Raw genomic sequence first — 16,027 nt, 5'->3', positions numbered from 1 at the left:
GGCTACGCCGTCGCCAGTAATATCCCAGACACGGATCATGCACTTGATCCTCAGCTCAGACACGAAATTATTTGCCTCCAATAGGGCTGTGTTGGATCATTGATAGTGTTCAAGTCTCTCGAACAAAATCCATTCAACCAAGCGGCTGGCTCGTACTGACCTCGAAAGCTGGTTTGATTGGCCCGCGGTTCGCCTAACTCCGTTCCACTGATTGATTCCCGTCAACGTCTTTGAACGGTTCGCATTTACGAAGGCATCTAATGAGATGAAAACGGAATGCTAGCATTGTACGTTCTCTGCTTCCTCAGTACGATGTGCGTCAGGTATTAATAGTGTTGGCAACAAAATCGTGAAGCCTTACGCTCATTCTCCTTGTCTACGAACCAGTTACACCAAGGTGCTATGAAACGCGATCTAGACTCCCCCACGTAAAGGGCGTAATGAGATAGCATAGTGTGCTTCGCCTTTCCTAGACTGTGACTCGATGCGTAAAGCACACACAAGTTCGAGACTTAGACATACTTGCAGTGTTTACGAAATTGATCTAATTGCTGTCGTGGATACAACCGTCTGAAACAATTTCTTCTCTAGTCACACTATCACGTGGTCTTTCATTTCTTCGCGAGCCCGCTGAATTGGAGGTTCGGTTCACATGTACATCACAAAATTTGCATTTCATTGACTCTGTGTGTTAGATTCGATCTCAATAATCGCCCATAGTTTTCTTTACCAGTTCATATATATTCTTCTGAGCGAATTACTTTTATTCTTCATATCCATTGTTTGGTGTTTCGCCAGTTTATCGATTATTTTCCACTTTCTGTCCAATTATTTCACTGTGTGACATCATACATGATTTCCGCTCACTGAATCTTGGGTCCAATCATGTTCCTAGTCTCGCACGAATGGTGCATTGTAGTTAGCTCGCCAAGAATTCATGATAACCCTGATCACGTACATCAGGCTTACAAAATTGAACATGTCGGAGACGAGGTCAAGCTAGGTATGGGACCCTTTCGTGATTCTGCCTCAGAAAGAAAAATTGTGATGATACTTAACTGATCAGTTCATCACTTTCAATGGGTTTATCCATGTAGCTTGGCGTGGTACTTTTTAACTTCTATTTTTGGCATTCTCGTCCATGATGAAGTATACTTTTATGAAATCTACTGCGGGTGGAGAGTCAGACTTCATCCCGGCCAGGTCAGAGCTTCACGAATTCGAACAGCGCCTAGTTTCAAACGATGTTTCGTTTTGTAGACAGACCATATCTGAAAAATTGTGTTGAGACTGGTTTAAAGCCCGCCGCTCTCTTTTCATACACATTACTGATTCGCCGACTTCACGTGAAAATTAATTTGTTCTCAGAAACGAGACTTGACTAATTGACGATTTAATCCAATTATTCGGAACTCCTGGCATATGCACACCTTTTGAGGAAATCTGATTGCAAATGTGCTTTGTACTTTATGCGGTTTCAATGAGATTCGAAGCTTTCCGGTCCACGGAAAATAGCAATATAAGGAATGGTACACGGTGTGAAGCTTGGATGATGCCTAAACAGGTACGTCCGATATTCCAACTCAGTTTTTTGTGAGCGGATGGTTGCTGAAGTTCTGTGAGCAAGATGATGCACCGTTCAGGAGTTGATTTTCCTTGCGTCTGGCGAGAAATTTGGATTGATTATATCCCCGTCTCTGTCCCCACGAATGACGGTAGCGCAGATTCCGAGTGGCCGCAGCTTCTTTGCTGTTGACAAAAGCACTGCCCAGCCATATGGATTTTCCGCTCGGAATGTCGGATGAGGGTGTCAACCGGATGCGTCAGCTTACAGCAATAAAACTTTCAAGCTCATCTTTGAAAGGAGATGTAGGGACAAAAAACAATGCTGTACTTGTACTTTTACCGCCGAATGTATTCTTTATGAGCTTGATTCATGTATAGCTTAATGCCTCGGTTGGTTTTTCTAGGTGGTGATGAAGGTGCTTTCGAGGAAGCAGTATAACTGTTACATCATTCAAGGGTGAAGTCATAGAGAAGAACAAGTGGCCTTCATAAAGGAAACTACTCACAAGGTTGCTGAAAACCCTTCGACAGCCCACGACCGGTTTCGTCCTTCTTGGGACTCATCAGGTAGGCGCAGTCCCCGAGTTTCCGTCAACCTTATGTTCTATTTGAACCCCAATTGGACTGTTTTCGAGAAATACACTCATCTACAAATCAATTTGGTTTTCACGAGACACTCAACTGAATCTCTCGTGGTCTCCAGTCGTGTTATCCTTTGGTCGAGGGATGGGTACTTTGCATGCGGCTAAGAACTTGAACCCTGAATAACTGGAAATGACGTGGTTTTTTTCATTACATCTACGTGAGCAGAGCTGATGTGTGCTATCAACCAGACCATCCGGTGTCCAACTAGTAAGGGGAAGATTTTCATCGTAGTTGGGATGCCGGAATTCACAAATGACTGACGGTCACAGACCGAGGCCACAGATTGGGAAAACGGGTCCGAGAGTATGTGTTTCCGAATTGAGCACCCTCGAACTGGTAACCTCGGATCGTTGGAATTGCTCTGTCAGCGTCTCTAAATGGAGAAAAGCCTTATGTGCATGAGGTTTCCACCCATACCTCTAAGATAGACTCAGAAAAGTATCTGATTATTAACTGCGACTGGAGATTCGCGGCTTTTCCGAGCCCACCGATTGGTTGACTTGGATGATACATGTCTGACGGTTCACACTCTTACATGTTGAAAATTACTACTAGATAGGCTGAGAGTGTGGCAAGTCATATTTGCCTTCCAAGATGACGTCACATTGTGTAATGAATCAAGCCACCTTACTTGCGCTGTTCACAGGAACTGAGGAGTCCACAGGTGAGTCACTCACAGACATTAAATGGTTCTTTCACAATTTCTGTTGCTGGGTTTAGATGGGGACGCCCACGCATCGATGTAAATTTGGTTCAGCGTATTAGTGCTACTATTTTTGGGCTTCGGAAAAGTTAAAGTAGGGGGTAGCCCATTTGGCTCGATTTGTTGAATCGATCTTACTAGCTCACCGATCTCATGACGTCAGAAACAAATTGCTCAGAACTGTGTACTCAAAAACCATCCCAGACACCAGGTGCGTAAAATTTTTGTTTGCGTGTGATGGCCGGCTCTGGAGCAGAAGTTGTTTAGACGTAATACACTACTCATACGTTTGCTTAGAAAGTTGCTTAGAAACATCATAAATGTGAGATCTAGCTGAGTTCCAGCAGAGTCACCCGCAAAACCGAATAGATTTGCAAATGCGTGTATTTCACTAATTTCGTGCAATTTGGTTTCAAGTAGAACACGAATTTGACGGAAACTCGGAGACTGCGCCTACCTGATGATCCCCACGAAGGGCACAACCGGTCGTGGGCTGTCGAAGTGTTTTCAGCAACCTTGTGAGTAGTTTCCTTTATGAAAATATACTGCGATATCTCGAATATCGTACAAACTGAATCATGAGGCGGCCTGTGTGCAGCACATTTAGTTGGAGGACATCAAAAACGCGAGATTCAATTTAGTCTCTTGTGAAAACCAAAGTGATTTGCAAATGAGTGTATTTCTCAAAAGCGGTCCATTTGGGGTTCAAGTAGATCATAAGGTTGACGGAAACTCGGGGACTGCGCCTACCTGAAGAGCCTAAAGAAGGACGAAAGCGATCACGAGCTGCCGAAACGTTTTCAGCAGCCTTGTGAGTAGTGTATTACGTCTACACATGTACCGCGATATCTCAGATATCTTAGCAATTGAGGCGGCCTAGTGCAGCACATCATAAAAAACGAGAGATTCAGCTGGGTTTTTGATGAGTCTCTCACAAAACCAAATGTGTTAGCAAATGAGTGTGCTTCATTGATTGTTCTTTGAATTCGTAATGCATACAAACGTGAATGCCGGAGAATTCAGTCACTTTCATCGTGTGAAAGCGGAAAGTTTATCTGTTTATGTCTCGAAGATTTGACAAATTTTGTTGCAACCAGATGCAGTTCCATGCTGTTGTGGCATTGCTGAACAGAATAAACTCGAAATTTAAATATGGCTGGTTTGGAATGTGGATTTGGGGCCCACCAGAACTTTTGAAATAGTTGGGGAAATCCGCGAACACACTCATACGAAAAAAAATTCCAACCTTTTACCGGCCGGAAACATGTTGGCAACTAGATTCGTTATGAGGACAGCTGCGGTAAATCGAACTCTTCCACGGTGCTGGCAAAGCTAGTCCCAGGTCATATTTCAGACGCTACCAGTTGTACCGCACCAGTTGTTTGACAGTTATCCCAAGAAACGCCAAACTTCGTGGTTTACGACCTATTAATCCTGCCCTTCAGTATGATGGACGATATTTTTGTTACAACACTAACTGTCATCTTTCAGGGTGGTCGGATCTAGAAGCACATTGCATAACGGAACGCCGCGCACACTGCTTGACATTTCACGAAAATGATGATCAGCATTTAAGAGTGAAAACCGGCCGGTTATTTATGAGATACTTTGTCCACAAGGCCTGATTTTGACTTGGCTGAATCAGTTTTTTCGATTTCCTGACTATTTGGCACAAAACACAGCCAGAGGTATACCAGTGGAATGATGTTATTCTACGAAAACAAACATATTTATTTGTGTTATTATTACTTGCCCTGGTGTGTACGCACATGCCAGTGGTGTTCACAGTGTTTGTAAGGATTTAGCTGTGCAAAAGAACACTTGACTAGACGTAATATACTACTCGTAAGGTTGGTAAGACCTCCTCAACAGCGCACAACTGGTTTCGCCCGACCTTGGGGCACATCAGGCAGATACAGTTCCCGAGTTTCCATCAACCTTATGTTCTACTTGCATGAAATGCGCTCATCCGCGTAAAAGAGAATTTCAGCTGGTTTCCAGGTGAGTCGCGCCTCAAAAACAAACTGGTATGCAGGTGAGTTTGTAAGCCGAGACTTGACTATCTCAGCACAGAGGAGAATGAAGCTCAGAGGACCGGAATTTATATAGCCTTTTGTGATGTTGAGACACGTGGCTTCGCCGTCAAATTGTCTCCACATTTGCACTTCTGCGGCAAAACCGATAAAATATGGGTTGGACAAAGTTCCTTGAATCATAGTCTTAGTCTTAGTACCAAACTCCCTGCTCTTAGCAATGTTGTGGAATGTAGGTAGTTTGGGTGCGCTGTTTGGTTGTTGGTCTGTTCGCCGAGCTTTACAGTTAGATTGCAAACGTTTCATCACCAACCGAGGTGACATCGTCAGTGCAGGGTTGAGTGGCGCTGACGAGTGGTGCACTGACGATGTCAACTCGATTGGTGATGAAACGCATGCAATCCAACTGCCAAGCTCGGCGAACAGACCAACAACCAATCCCCGCCCTGTTTTGTGCTGTTATGCAATCTTGTAAGTAAGATCTGAGTAGTGCGAAAGCAACTGAAAAGGTTCACTTTCGAAAAATATCATATCGCGATTTTCACAACCGCGGTTTCACCTGGTGAATTCATCCTCCGAAATGAGCCATCGATTTTTGGACTGTAACCATGTTAGTTGTACACACACGCCATCCATCAACATAATGAATGGAAGTTACTCATTGATGGCCATTCAACAATGTGGGTGATTCGAAATCCGTTCGCCTAATAGACCCTAAATCCTGAGCTTTGGGCCATATTTCGTAAGCTTCAATCGACTTTTTCTATTTAAGTTGCTGTATGTGCTCAAGTTAACTAGATTTTACCACGTGGAGTCATTTCGTGAACTACATCAGCTAGGTTCACAATGAAATGGAGTCGAATTATCAGATTACATTCATCTAAAAATAAATATAGCTTATCCGTCTGAAGTGCTGCTGAAAACGCGCGTTTATGTCATTGTTCAATTCGGGATCTGTGCCTACCTAATGAGCACTTAGGAGGACGAGAAGTGTCCTTTCTTACCGAAAACACGTACACGCACTGGGACCTACATATAGGGAAATCGAACACAGTCAGCACACACAGACTCGCGCGCGCGCAGGGAGCAAGTAGTCAGCCAAGCAATCCAAATCCACGGACAATTATGGAACACGTGTAGCAGCCAAACTGCAGAGAAAACACGTTCCCACCGTCCGAACTTTCACCAAGGAACTCTCACATATGACAAGTTCCCTTTTGACTTGCCTTTATTTTATAGATGCTGCAACTCGCTTCTGTAAACTACTGTCAAACACAGTAAAGACTGTTATCAGTGCACGTACCATCTGATTTGAGTTATGGCTGTCATCAGCTGTGCACCAATAAAGTCTTCTCAGCAACCTTATGAACAGTGTGTTCTATCAGCAGTGCACGTCCATCTGATTTGAGTTATGGCTGTCATCAGCTGTGCACCAATAAAGTCTTCTCAGCAACCTTATGAACAGTGTGTTCTATCAGGAGTCGAATTCTTTTCCAAAGTTGAAAACCCAAGAAATCTGCTCAAACAGATGAGTCGGTGGATATTGAATGCACGTGTTCTAGTAAATTGGCGCCCAAGGAGACAAATTGGAGTACAATATGTTGGTGAGACAATGCAAAGGCAGACAGAAGTTTAATTAGGACACTGGAGCGTCATGAATTATAAAGCGATGGACATGACAGATTTTTTTGTTTCCGAGGCGAGGAGTCCTTGCACATACGGTGGCACATAGGTCGTGGAGGTTATGATGAGGCTGCAGTGGTGCGAACGAGTCTTCAAAGGGAGAGTAGTTGAATGGGATTGGCTAATTAGCCTGTTCCGATAGATAGAAAACGACACCTGTAAAATGCATTCTGTGAAGGAGCTCAACGGATGAGGAAATCGTTAACAATCAAACGAGGGCACACACACGCCGCAACCGGATGACTCACTTAGCAGCTGGAGATGGAAGTAAAGTGCGCCAAACCAACTCATCCGACAAACCAGGTCTACAGACCATCAGCGTGCCATCTATGACTGTTGCATGGCAGGCCGTCCCACCGATTCGTTGCTGGCGTTTTCGATTGGTCTCAACAATCAACTGTTATTCCCAACCGATCAATCACTCCTCTAATTTTTCCATAAGCTAAACTTCGATCCCCACAATGTTACCTTAAATATGCGGATCATTTCACCAACAAGACTGCTGGCTTTGTATTTGACGGGCGTCGTGATACTTGGGAATTCTTAATTTAGACTTGGTGCTGTCAGTAGAGCCAATCTATGTTGAGAAGCCGTGCGAATCTCACGAAACTTCGGAATGTAGATTCGTACCCACAATCTACCGATCAGTCTTCGAAGACGTTCGATCATGAATATTTGTGTAGTTAGCTGTATGTTTGAACTGGCTAGCACCGTGACGTTTAGTTCTGTGGTGCATCTGACCCGCGCCATAGACAGACTGGGCAGAAAAACAGGTTGTGAGTTGTGACCAGATTTGCAGATAAGTGGGTGGGCTTGAATGCGGTTGCTACCGAAGGCGAAAATCCTAAACCCACCCTTGTCACTGCGTTTCAGATCCCTTCACATCGTGAGCATTCAGAAAGTGCACACGCAATGCCGTGTTCTCATACCTGATTTGGAGCACGGTAGGCATACTTTTCAATTTTGAAACAGATTGCTGAAAAAAATGGTTCCAAGAACACTTTCTTCCCAAGGTCTTTTAATGCTCAGTAACCGTTTCAAGAGCTTGGCGAGCTTCGAGGAGGGAGCCGAGTGGGGGTGACATAAGCTATCCCATGGCCTCAAGTCACAGTGCTCCCAGCACTAGAATTAGGTGTAAGGGAGCTATGATAAGTTGGAATTATTGGCTGAGAGTGGTAATTTTTAATAAATTACGCAAACAAAGAGAATCGGCAACTTCTTTTCAGCTCCAGAATAGTTTATACTTCTTTCGAGGTCATAATGAGGGTTAGGTGGCCAATCTCATGCCGTCTAGGTGTGATTTCTTTTTTTGACTAGCATATAATACAGCAGGTTATTTTAAATCAGGTGACCAGATCCGAGATGGGTGCGAAACCAGAGAATAAATGGAAAATTAGCCAAAATTCGCGTTTTTTTGGTTCTTTTTGGCCAAAGTACCAGTTGTCACAGACTAAAATCAGACGAATAATCAAGACACCGAGTGATTTTTTTCATTTACACAACGTACTACTGACGCACCACCGTCTCAGTAGGAACGTTGTCAAGACTCAGTTTGGCATTCAAGTAAGAAAGAACAGTGATAGACATTGGGGAGAATATGATTGCCCGCTGAGAATAAAATAGGACAGTACGTACAGCGGGCACATCTACGTGCCTGTCCAAATCCTTTTCCGAATATTTAACAATTATTTATCTAAGGTGCAGGTTTGAGCTGATAAATCAGGAACAAAGGCATTCATTTTTATTTATTATATTTTTATTATTTATTTATTTTGGTGAATTCTCCTCATTATCAAGATACATAGTTTGTAAAAATATAAAGCGAGCAAATATGAGGATCTGCATTGATATTGGAATCATGTGTAAGAAAAAATATCGGTTGAAATGGGTGCACATTTTCATAAAGGAAACTACTCACAAGGTTGCTGAATACTCTTCGACAGCCCACCACCGGTTTCGCCCTTCTTTGGACTCATCAGGTAGGCGCAGTCGCCGAGTTTTCACCGTCAACCTTATTTTCTAATTGAGCATCGGCAGTTGGACAATTTGCAATACGTGTGGAATCATTACCCGTCTGAGGCGCAAGACGAATTCCGTGCTTGAACCTCCGAAATGCTCCCTGTGTTGTACTGGTGAGAGAAAGAAAGCCTTCGCTGTGGAGTCATTTATTAGAAAATGCCAACTGACCAGTTGGAGAGTATTGGACAGAAAAACAAACCTCTCATTTGCATCTTACTTACAAAAACTGAACATCCATCCTCTCTTGAACGCGTCTTCCTGAACTTTCCAGGATATTCATTGACTGTTGCTCAAATCCAAGCAAATGCTACAAAGCGACTCCACAAATTCCGCAACAGATCTCCCTTTTCAAGAGACGCAAAGCGGCTCTACAAGAAGAAAACTTACTACTCGCACGCCTTCTCATCATTAGTATCACCGTTACACTTGTAGCGTCATAAATTATGGTTGCTCGTAGCATGTTACAGACGCGATTGTACTAAAATGGTAAAGAATTCAGGAATATCCAATGGAATTTTGATCTCGTGGGGGTTAGTTTTTGAGTTTGTCTGGCCGTTAGTTCGAGAATATCGTAAACGGGGGATTCAGTTGGATCACCCGTGAAAATCAAATTAGTAAGTAAATAAATGTAATTCAATACCTCAATCCGCTTATGTTATACCTGTTTATCACTTAATGACCGTGCAGATAATATCTGCGGCAATCCTGTTTCCAACATTTTATTCCACCATCTTATCCATTCGGTCAGTAAGAATGAAATCAACGAAAGATCTGGCGCAGAAGTTGGAATTTTATGTGTTGTATAACTCAAACGGGAATCGAATAGTGGAACGGAAGCGAAGATGACGGATATATAAGTGCAACATGGGAATGGTGTAGCTAAATGACGCAATATGAACACGTAGAGCGGTTGAGCGATGCTCTAGCTGCAACCGCCTACTCCCACACGATGGTTATTCATCAGGAAGTCACCATTTCCATTAGATTGTCACTTAGTTTATGACCAGTTGGTGGTCCGATAATGGATCACGTGACAATGGTGTAAATACCAGACAACAGCTGTCCATTCCAATAAAAGAAACGGTGGACTGTGAAAAGGGTGGTGTGAGATACTGGATTAAAAATGGCCTATTTGGATCGTGGAGATTTGTGTAAACATTAGATGCAACGGTCGGTCTTCTGTGGAATAGCCGGTGGGTGTCGTAGTAATTGTAGCATTTTGCTCCTCTGCTAGTCGCCCCCACATTGAGGCCAGTCCTCACTTGTCTAGTTTCATTTTTCATTGCAGAGGATCGCCCGCTTTAGGACACGGCCCACCAAGTTACTGGGCAGATGCTTTCCTCCTAGCGGAACGGCCAAATAATCAATAATACAATTTAATAATATTTCTTCGGTATAGTGGTGGCTAATTCATGGGTATAGCCACTGTTCACCTGTACTCATGACATCAGGTTATCCACTACGCATCGGTCTTATAAAGCTGTATTTTCGGAGGGCAGACTGAAGTACCCTGTTACCTGTATTCAAGGTCTTTCAACTCTTTTTTTTCGTGTACATGAACTATATGACAGTTCAACTCCAACCCTTTCGTCGGTATATCATTCGTTAGGACCGCTGAGGGTGGCTTACCCACCGCACAGTGCCTATCTCATGAAACTGAAAAAGAAATCTTTAGGAAACGATGTAATTCACACATTCATAACATGGCTTTTTTTAGAACTAATCCAGTGCGAAATCTGTGAGTACAAATGGGAAAACCTTGCCGAATCTGGTTTAGTAAGCTTAAGGGGAGAGAGTGTGTGACATGGAATGATGGCAAAGGGCGAAGCAAACCATTGGGCATGAAAATTACTCTGCTGTTCCTCGGGACCGTATATCACAATTGTACTGCTCGAAATTTGCGAGAGACTTACCTAAAACCCAGCTAAATCCCTCGTTTGTGATGTTTCTAGGCAAATGAATGTGCTGCACCATGTCGCTCCACGTTCCACTTGCCACGAAATTCGAGCTATCACGAAACATATATTTTCCTAATGCACTACTCATAAGGTTGCTGAAAATAATTCGTCAGCCCACGACCGGTTTCGCCCTTTTTGGGGCCCGTCAGAGAGGCGCGGTCCCCGAGTTTCCGTCAACTATATGTCTTAATTGGAACCAAATTGCATGAAATTAGCGAAATACACTCATTCGCAATCAAATTACGTTTTGCGAGAGACTCACCTGGAACCCAGCTGAATCTCTCGTTTGTGATGTCTCCAGGCAACTGAATGTGCTGCATTAGGTCGCCTCATGTTTCAGTCGCTACGGTATCCAATATATCGCGATACATGTCTATTCGTACTGCACTACTCATAAGGTTGCTGAAAATTCTTCGACAGCCCACGACTGCGCGAAATTCGAAAGTGGATTGTCAATGAGTGAGCTGGAGCAGCTGTGGTCGAAGGCCTTTGTACCCCGGCTGTGGGCCCACACACGGCCATGCGTACGCAAATCTTATATGAGGCTAGTTGTCAGTAACATTGAACCCTTCTGTTTCAGGAAAACCAAATTGGTGTTTAAGCAAGTGTTTTTTTCGAATTTCTCACCTTTGTTCCAAAGCTGCTCTGTCTCAAAACGAAATCAATTGTCTTCAGTTAGATGAGGCAGTGTGCTCGGATCTTCGCATTATGCTGCAGTAAGGAGGTAGTTTAGTAGAGGGTATGGATTTGTGTGTATATATATAGGGACCTAAGAAATCTGTCATTCTATTCAGCTTGGCTTGGGGGAGCTTAAATGCTCTTTGTTGTCAGACGCCTGATGCGTCTAACTGAGAATTACAGTTACCTGAGAACGTTCAGTAAAATGGCATTTGCGGTCCTTTGGAATGCAAGGTGAGGTGTACTCAAATCGATGAAAATACTAATCAGTTAGGGCTTTGTTTTCTCTTTTGAGAGTCAGAAGATGATCGCTCTAACCAAACTCAAAAAGAGTTTCGTCTGAACTCAAGTATACTGAGTTTGAAGAAAACAATGAGGAAGCTTATTGCTCTGGGCTGCTTGACTTTCAGTTCGGTTGGCCAAGACAGGTAGGATGGTTCTAAATTTGTTCACCTTTTGGACGTAACGCTAATGAAACATTATGAGCCAGCAAATGCTGACTCCTTACCCTTGCAAAAGTTTTCGTTTACGAGGTTACTTTGAGAATTCACTGATACACACAGGAATAGCCACTTGTTAGGTGTGCATACACACCAGGTAAGCGAAACATAGCTGGCACAAACTTCCAGAGGAAAACAATATAGAATGAATGTTTATTCCACAAGGAAGCCTGTTCGCTTGAATACAGATAACTATTAATCAACTATTGAGCGTAGACCATTGCATGAATTATTCCAACCAATTCCTATATAACATTCGAAAACTACTTTTGAGTAGTGTGAGCCCTGCTAACTGAAGTATAAGGTGGTTTTCGTGCGGCATATTTGAATGAGTCAGGTCCGCAATAAAGCCACTCCATTACGCGACTCAAGACGATTTGTTCTTTGGAAATCAACTGTCAGGTTGCACTTACTTTTTCCCGGTCAAACTCTCCCCCTGTCTGCTGCTGTTTACTGCATATACCTCGTAGACTCGATGTGCATTTGTGATCCCTTATGAACTTTGAACCCTTGACTTGTCGACCAGCATTTACGCGCGCTTTTTGATCATTTTGCGTTACCACGTGTTGTGCCCAGGCGTGTATCTCAAACTAAGATCGATTTGCCATCCTCTTCGAGCTTTTTTTGAACTTGCACTAATTCGTGCACCAGTTTAGACGGTAACCCCGATAATTTGAGGTTGGTAACCGCTTTTATTACGTATTTTATACATGTAGTACCGCATCCTTTGATAAATCTCAAGAATTCACAACTTCTTTCTTATGATTTTGCGCGTCACTCAAGTGGGCTTTCCTGACTATGTCAAAGTATTCTACACAGGTACTGGATTGTGGAAGGCTCTGTTAGTAGAAGTTACCTTCCTCCGAAGGCTTCTTTCTTGGAAAACGGAGCTTGCCGTGCTAGTAAAAACAATATTTTCAAATGTTCCAAATATGTATGCATTCAAGTTTTCGCTGGTTTAACTTGAAAAGACTTCTACCTACCCGACATATGATCAAGGAGCGATAAACAGTTGTGCTTTACTCTTCTCTCAATGTCGTGGCATAAAGCCGGCGTCCACGTGGACTGAAATTCCCCAGAAAGACCTGTAGTCGATTTACAATTAAGCTGCATTATTAAAAACGGTGAAAACATCACTCTATCTCATCTTATTTCATGACCTCTTACACTGTTATATCTGCTGATTCGCCGACCTGTGGTATCTGCTGCTGACCCGCTCCAGGGCCTAGTGCCGGAGAAAAAAGGCTCACAGAAGAGAACACAACAGCTACGTTCCGAACGAGCGAGTGCGAGAGCAAAAGTTACAATGGGCCCACGCTATTTAAAGTGGACTTTATAACATTGATCCAGGCTGTCTGATAGGCGTTAGTGAACACCCATCAAAATCGATCGCGCCTCTATAAAATCCCCGAACGCTGATCACATTCGGTCGTGCTTCTGTGGCGTGCATAAACACTCATCAGCTTTGTTGAATTGATTGAATGGTTGACTGGCCTGGATGCTTGTCTGCTTTCCTGTTGAGATTTTCGTGGAGCAGTAGGTTCCGGGCGTTCTGAGGTTACTTTCAGGAATCTGACCTTCCTGACTGTGGCAGACAAGAATGTGCCAAGCAAATTCATGCCGCCACAATGTGTTTCTCATGGCCATCTTCAAACCGATCCGTTGATCACAACAACTAATTTGCAGCATCACTACATACCAATCACGGAATATTAGTGATATTTCGATTGTGAATATTAGTAATTCATTGCAATGCCCCACTCCACCGCGTGATTTTACTGTATTGATATAACTTATGTTTTTGTTACCAGTATTAAGGGGCGTTTCTTCGATGTCTCCTTAACAAGCGGAATCCCGTAAACCTCCACTTCGCCACGGTTGAAACAAAACCGAAAATTTTTATCGCCTGCATATCATGTAATTGATTTTGTATTTTATTAAGTCTTAAGTTCACCTACCGCCCCCCGGAGACGACTGGCTGCAGGGTGAAGTCTTATAGTGGTGAATCAAGATATCAACTAGTCCAGAAGTTGAGCTCATCCTCGCCTGGGTGCTTGGCCACCTTAATTTCCAAAGCGACAAAGTAATGACTAAAACGATACTGGTGCTGCATGCTGAATCCCTTTCGCCCATGAATGATTATCTCCACACACACCTGAAATTTGGTGTTCACTTACGAAATAAGTTCGATGGAAATCCGGCTCAAGAAGTGAAGTAGTCTGCATCCGGTGCTGTACAATTTTATCAGCCTTAGAAGCAATCAAGTATTACAAAAAAGAATGAAGCCACTCTCAAATCAACCCACCTGTAGTTCTGACCCAGAGTATCCTGAATATACGATAGTAATAACGGATGCTTCAGTCTATTTGTTTGGCTGCTTTGTACCGTTAGCTGGAATGATAAACCTCGTTCACAGTTTGACTAGAGGTTTGAATCTAGGACCACCCCAAGCTTCAGCCGGAGCACCCTATTTTCCGTCATTTCCACCAATCAATGTCTCCTTGAAAATACGGGTGGAACTTAGAGCGGAATGGTGTTCAGTAGCTTAGTCGTTACACCTACCTTCACATTAATACGTATGGCCCTATATGTTTGGTACAAAACCATGTTTAATAAATTTGACCATGGGCAGACTTTCTTCTGTTCTTCGTTCCTTGTTCTCCTGTGTTACCAACTGCTGTTGGGCCACTTTAGTATGCTTACAGACTCATGAAGTGACCAACCACACTTGGGGCTTGCTTAAAATCGTTATGAAATTTCAGAATCCTAGAAGCTTGCACACACACACACAATATCTCCGCGATGTCGGGTGATCAGGACATGAATAATCTTTGGTCGTCTCCATGACATTTGTCGGAACGACATCTTCATTTCGCCCCTTTAGACGACCATCATGAATGTACAGTCTAAAACATGATTCCAAAATTTATAAGGTTGTCATGTGTCTGACCATTGCTACCAGAGTTTCTTTTCACAGCCCAGCAGCAGTTGTAACACCTATCTAGGTTGACTGTGTATCACACATAACAGATGACATGTTAGATATGTTTTTGTCTTGTGCGACACCTTCGACAACAAAAGACCCGGAACAGAATTCATGCAACATATCGTGTTCCTTTTTCGACAGACGGGCTAACACGCATGGCATTTGCTCCTTGGTATGCGACAAATGTATAACCACACAGGCTGATTTTGTCACGAACATGAGGCACATAACCAAGCAATGTAGCCATTTTTGTCCGTAATAGGTGTGAACAATCGGTCAGCGAGATACACTTATTTGCAAACTAATTTGCTTCTGCTAGAGACTCACCTGGAACCCAGCAGAATCTGTGATGTTTCCAGGCAACTGAATGTGCTGCACCAGGCCGCCTCATGTTTCAGTCAGTACGATATTCGAGATATCGCGATACATGTATATCTTTGTAATGTACTACTCATAAGGTTGCTGAAAATCCGCCAACAGCCCACGGCCAGTTTCGTCCTCTTTGGGGCTCATCAGGTAGGCGCAGTACCCGGATTTCCGTCAACCTTATGTTCTAACTGAAATCAAATTGCACGAAATTAGCGAATATACACTCATTTGCAGACTAATTTGGTTTTTCGAGAGACCTACCTGGAACCCAGCTGAAACTCTCGTTTGTGATGTTTCTAGGCAACTGAGTTTGCTGCACAAGGTCGCTCCACGTTCCACTTGCCACGAGATATCGCAATACATGTATATTCGTAATGCACTACTCATAAGGTTGCTGAAAACTTGTCGACGAACTTTCAGCAGACTTATGAGTAGTGCATTATGAACAATAGGTTATTTGTGAAGTTGTCTAGCGTGCAATGACTGAGGAGAGTGAGTGGAGCATGTGGCCATTGCACCAAAGACTTGTCTTTGAACTACGTCACTCAACTCTTAGATGAAATTAGGAATACCTTGGAAATTCTTGAAGAAACAAATCCTTGTGTAACTTGTTACCAAACGAAGAGCTATAACACAACTGCTGCCATTTGAAAGAGACACCACCAAAAGTCTTGGTTCCTCTTCGGACAGATCTCCCACTGGTCTGAAGTGAGTGCTCATCAAACGGGGGATAACTGAACTTTAGCTTCGGTTTTATTAGACTCAATCAGAAATGCACCTAGATTTTCACGTCTGAACACGTGAGCATAAAGTCTAAATGTCTTGAAAGGTGAATCTATTCACACTTCAGCAATGAGATGGGTTTTCTAGACGCCTCTAACAGGAGC

At 43.3% G+C, this 16,027-nt stretch overlaps 2 protein-coding genes across 2 annotated transcripts; both read left to right on the top strand.

The window, feature by feature from the left end:
• Positions 1-2,036: 2,036 nt before the first annotated feature.
• On the top strand, positions 2,037-8,730 carry T265_14920 (hypothetical protein; the record flags this gene model as incomplete). The annotated part of the gene is given in 5 exon segments (XM_009175795.1): positions 2,037-2,271; positions 5,184-5,395; positions 5,987-6,204; positions 8,537-8,609; positions 8,614-8,730. Coding segments are annotated over 5 exon segments (855 nt in total), but the record flags the coding sequence as incomplete, so codon positions are not given.
• On the top strand, positions 2,037-15,329 carry T265_14919 (hypothetical protein; the record flags this gene model as incomplete). Its single annotated transcript, XM_009175794.1, has 4 exons — positions 2,037-2,271; positions 5,184-5,395; positions 10,761-10,891; positions 15,131-15,329. Coding segments are annotated over 4 exons (777 nt in total), but the record flags the coding sequence as incomplete, so codon positions are not given.
• Positions 15,330-16,027: the final 698 nt, after the last annotated feature.

This window comes from Opisthorchis viverrini (assembly GCF_000715545.1).
Source record: "Opisthorchis viverrini unplaced genomic scaffold opera_v5_298, whole genome shotgun sequence".
Taxonomy (NCBI): Eukaryota; Metazoa; Platyhelminthes; class Trematoda; order Opisthorchiida; family Opisthorchiidae; genus Opisthorchis; species Opisthorchis viverrini.
Note: the sequence above shows the minus strand (reverse complement) of the source record. Positions and strands in the feature narration are given on the sequence as shown.